This window comes from Terrapene carolina, unplaced genomic scaffold (genome assembly GCF_002925995.2).
Source record: "Terrapene carolina triunguis isolate 2854851 unplaced genomic scaffold, T_m_triunguis-2.0 Scaffold36248, whole genome shotgun sequence".
In the NCBI taxonomy this organism is placed as follows: domain Eukaryota; kingdom Metazoa; phylum Chordata; order Testudines; family Emydidae; genus Terrapene; species Terrapene triunguis.
In genome coordinates this window covers 986-3,844 of record NW_020700599.1, presented here as the reverse complement: position 1 = coordinate 3,844, position 2,859 = coordinate 986, and the positions used below count along the sequence as shown (strand labels likewise).

The 2,859-nt window shown below is 34.4% G+C and overlaps 1 protein-coding gene across 1 annotated transcript; it reads left to right on the top strand.

Annotated features, from left to right (window-relative positions):
• Positions 1-217: 217 nt before the first annotated feature.
• Positions 218-2,548, top strand: LOC112121711 (probable E3 ubiquitin-protein ligase HERC4; the record flags this gene model as incomplete). Its single annotated transcript, XM_026646635.2, has 3 exons — positions 218-316; positions 2,067-2,234; positions 2,405-2,548. Coding segments are annotated over 3 exons (411 nt in total), but the record flags the coding sequence as incomplete, so codon positions are not given.
• Between the last annotated feature and the right edge of the window lie 311 nt (positions 2,549-2,859).

Here is a 2,859-nt window from a genome sequence, read left to right as displayed (position 1 = left end):
TCTGTTTTGTTGATGAAACACAAGAGAATTCAAAAATCCACTCCCTTTCCCACAACAATATTGGCCCTGCATTGACAAGTAAAATCTTTTGTCAATAAAGCAGATATATTGAATGAGAGAGAACCATTTTTACAATCCCATTTTTTTCTGACTATAACCACTCTTTTTAAGTACCATATGATAACTCTGTGCACTAATATTTTACTTTTTTTTCTAGCTAACAGAAAATCCAGTTACAATTTGCACATACCCTTTCGTGTTTGATGCACAGGCAAAAACTACGCTCTTGCAAACAGATGCTGTCTTACAAATGCAGGTAAAATGGTATTTCACTCTTTGTAAACATCAGTTTTTTAAAATACCCAAAAAGGACTAAAATCTATTAACTATTTTGAGATCTATTTTTTTTTCTTCCTACTTTTGTACAAGTAATTTGCATGATATAAATTTGGGGTAGTTTACTTTTCTCCCCCTTTTTTAATGTTTTGAACCTGGTTGAAATTGTATTGTTTGGTAATCTGTGTAAATTGTTATCTTTTTTTTGTAGCAATTTCTCTCCTTTCAGTAGCTAGGTGGCACTTTACCAGCCAACTGATTGCTTATCTCAAACTGTAATAGGTATGGTCTTGCATTGCAGATGTAGGTAATGGGAGAGAGTCAAGGCTTGGAAATTGTTTTAAATGTATTTTTTGTGGAAAGGTGGGACTGAATTTCTTAATCTGGAAAAATTGTTGCAATATGGAGATTTCATTTGAGCATCATTGGTTCTTTCCCTATTTGCTGCCATCAAATTACATACTTGCTATTTTTAGTTATTTCAGTTTTGCATTAATCTGGGTAAAGCTAATTCATAAATATAATGGTTTGTAAAACGTACCCTATATTGTGTCCTTTTATTTCTAAGCATGAGTTATGTTCACCTAACCGTGTCAGTTATGCATTGGAAGTCCACGTTTCTTATTTGTTGTCTTTGTTTCTATCTGAGCAACACTGAAACATGTGCGATGTGATGAACAATTGTTCAGCAGTTGGTATTCTGTATAATACGTACCTGCAGAGCTGTTGTAAAGGAGTCATGAATTATGAAAATCACATGTATAAAGAGGACAGAGTGAGTGAAGGAAAAATAAAAGCAAGTGACTGAAATAATAGTTCCAAACACTCTGACTACTTGAACTGCTCCCCGTCCTCCACATGCCCATTTTCATATTGCCTGTTTACAGTGATAAGAGCCTGTGTCTTGAAGCTGAAGATAGACGGGAAAGAGGCACTGTGCTTGTATGATATGCACTCCTGCTGAAAAATACTAATTCCTGTAATCACAATATTTTAATAAATACAATTTTGAATCTGTTTTCAAAGCTTGTATTCACCACTGATGCTCAAAAATCAGCAATTGTTACGTGAACAGAAAAATAAATGAAAATTCAAGGAAAATGTTCATTCTATGCCTGTGCCCATTTACAGAGTAGATTGTTAATGATCTCTTCTAGTAGATATTTGGCAAGCTTTAAAGAACTCTGTGCCATAATTAGACTACTCATGACAGTATTTTGTTTAATATGATCTTTCATGTTAAGGAGGAGAAGGAAAGCAAGTGAAAAGATTGTTAGACAGTGGAAGGAAATACAACTCAAATGGTATAAAACAGATATAAGAAAAATATGAACAAATTTTACTCTGTGAAACCACTTCTTAATGCTCATTTATGCCAGATTAATATTTACCTCCTCAACCTCTATTTGCCAGTTGTTTTCAATAGACCTTCGATGGGTTGTAGTGTGTGTTTAGCTTTTTGTTTCTGTTATACAAAAGTTTTTAATGGTTAAAAACAGTAACTTAAGACTTATGGAACTGTTGAACAGCACTGTTAAATTTGTTGGTGCTAGTAGAAAGCATATCTGCTGAGGTTAGAGGGATGTAAAGTGTATTAAATTTAAAATTGTAGCTCCCAGGTATGTTTGCTAAATAAATACATTGATAGAAGCTCTTAAATGTTGGCTTTTTCATGCATGCAATGTTAGTTATTATTACTATAACTAAGGCTTTTACTTGGTTTTCCCCAGATGGCTGTTGACCAGGCTCACAGACAGAATTTCTCATCTATTTTTCTTCCTGTATTTGAATCTGTCAATCCTTGTCTAATATTAGTGGTGCGCAGAGACAATATTGTAGGAGATGCTATGGAAGTCCTAAGGAAAACGAAGAATGTAGATTACAAGAAACCACTCAAGGTATAGCCAGTTTATACTGCTTAAATTCCCTTAATCTAACATTAAATCAGATCATAATTTTTATTTTAGTATCTGTTATACCTTAACAAATTCAGTATATTTTTAGATTAAATGTAATTTGTTTTGTATTTCTTTTTTATATTTTGTGCTAACTGAAGTGCCCATTTCAGGTTATTTTTGTAGGGGAAGAAGCTGTTGATGCAGGAGGTGTTCGCAAAGAATTTTTCTTGCTCATCATGAGAGAGTTGCTTGATCCCAAATATGGAATGTTTAGGTACTATGAAGAGTCCAGGCTCATCTGGTTCTCTGACAAGGTACGCTCTGCAGTGAATGAATCCTCTTTTGACTCATCGTGGACTGCACTAGGTTTCTAAAGAAATATTTCTAGAGAAGCTGAATAAAATGGCCACAGAGGAGATTCACTCCTTTCACCATTGGATTAAAATTCCCCCCTTCATCACATATTCTGCTAAGATTCTGCCATTCCCCACTAATTCTCCCATAATCCTTACAAGTATAGCAATCAAAAATACCAGGAAATGTATGGTGGTACAAATAGCTGAAACTCCATAAAGCAGGATAGCAGAGAAAAGTAGGCAACATCATGTCTGACCGCTTCCTTTCC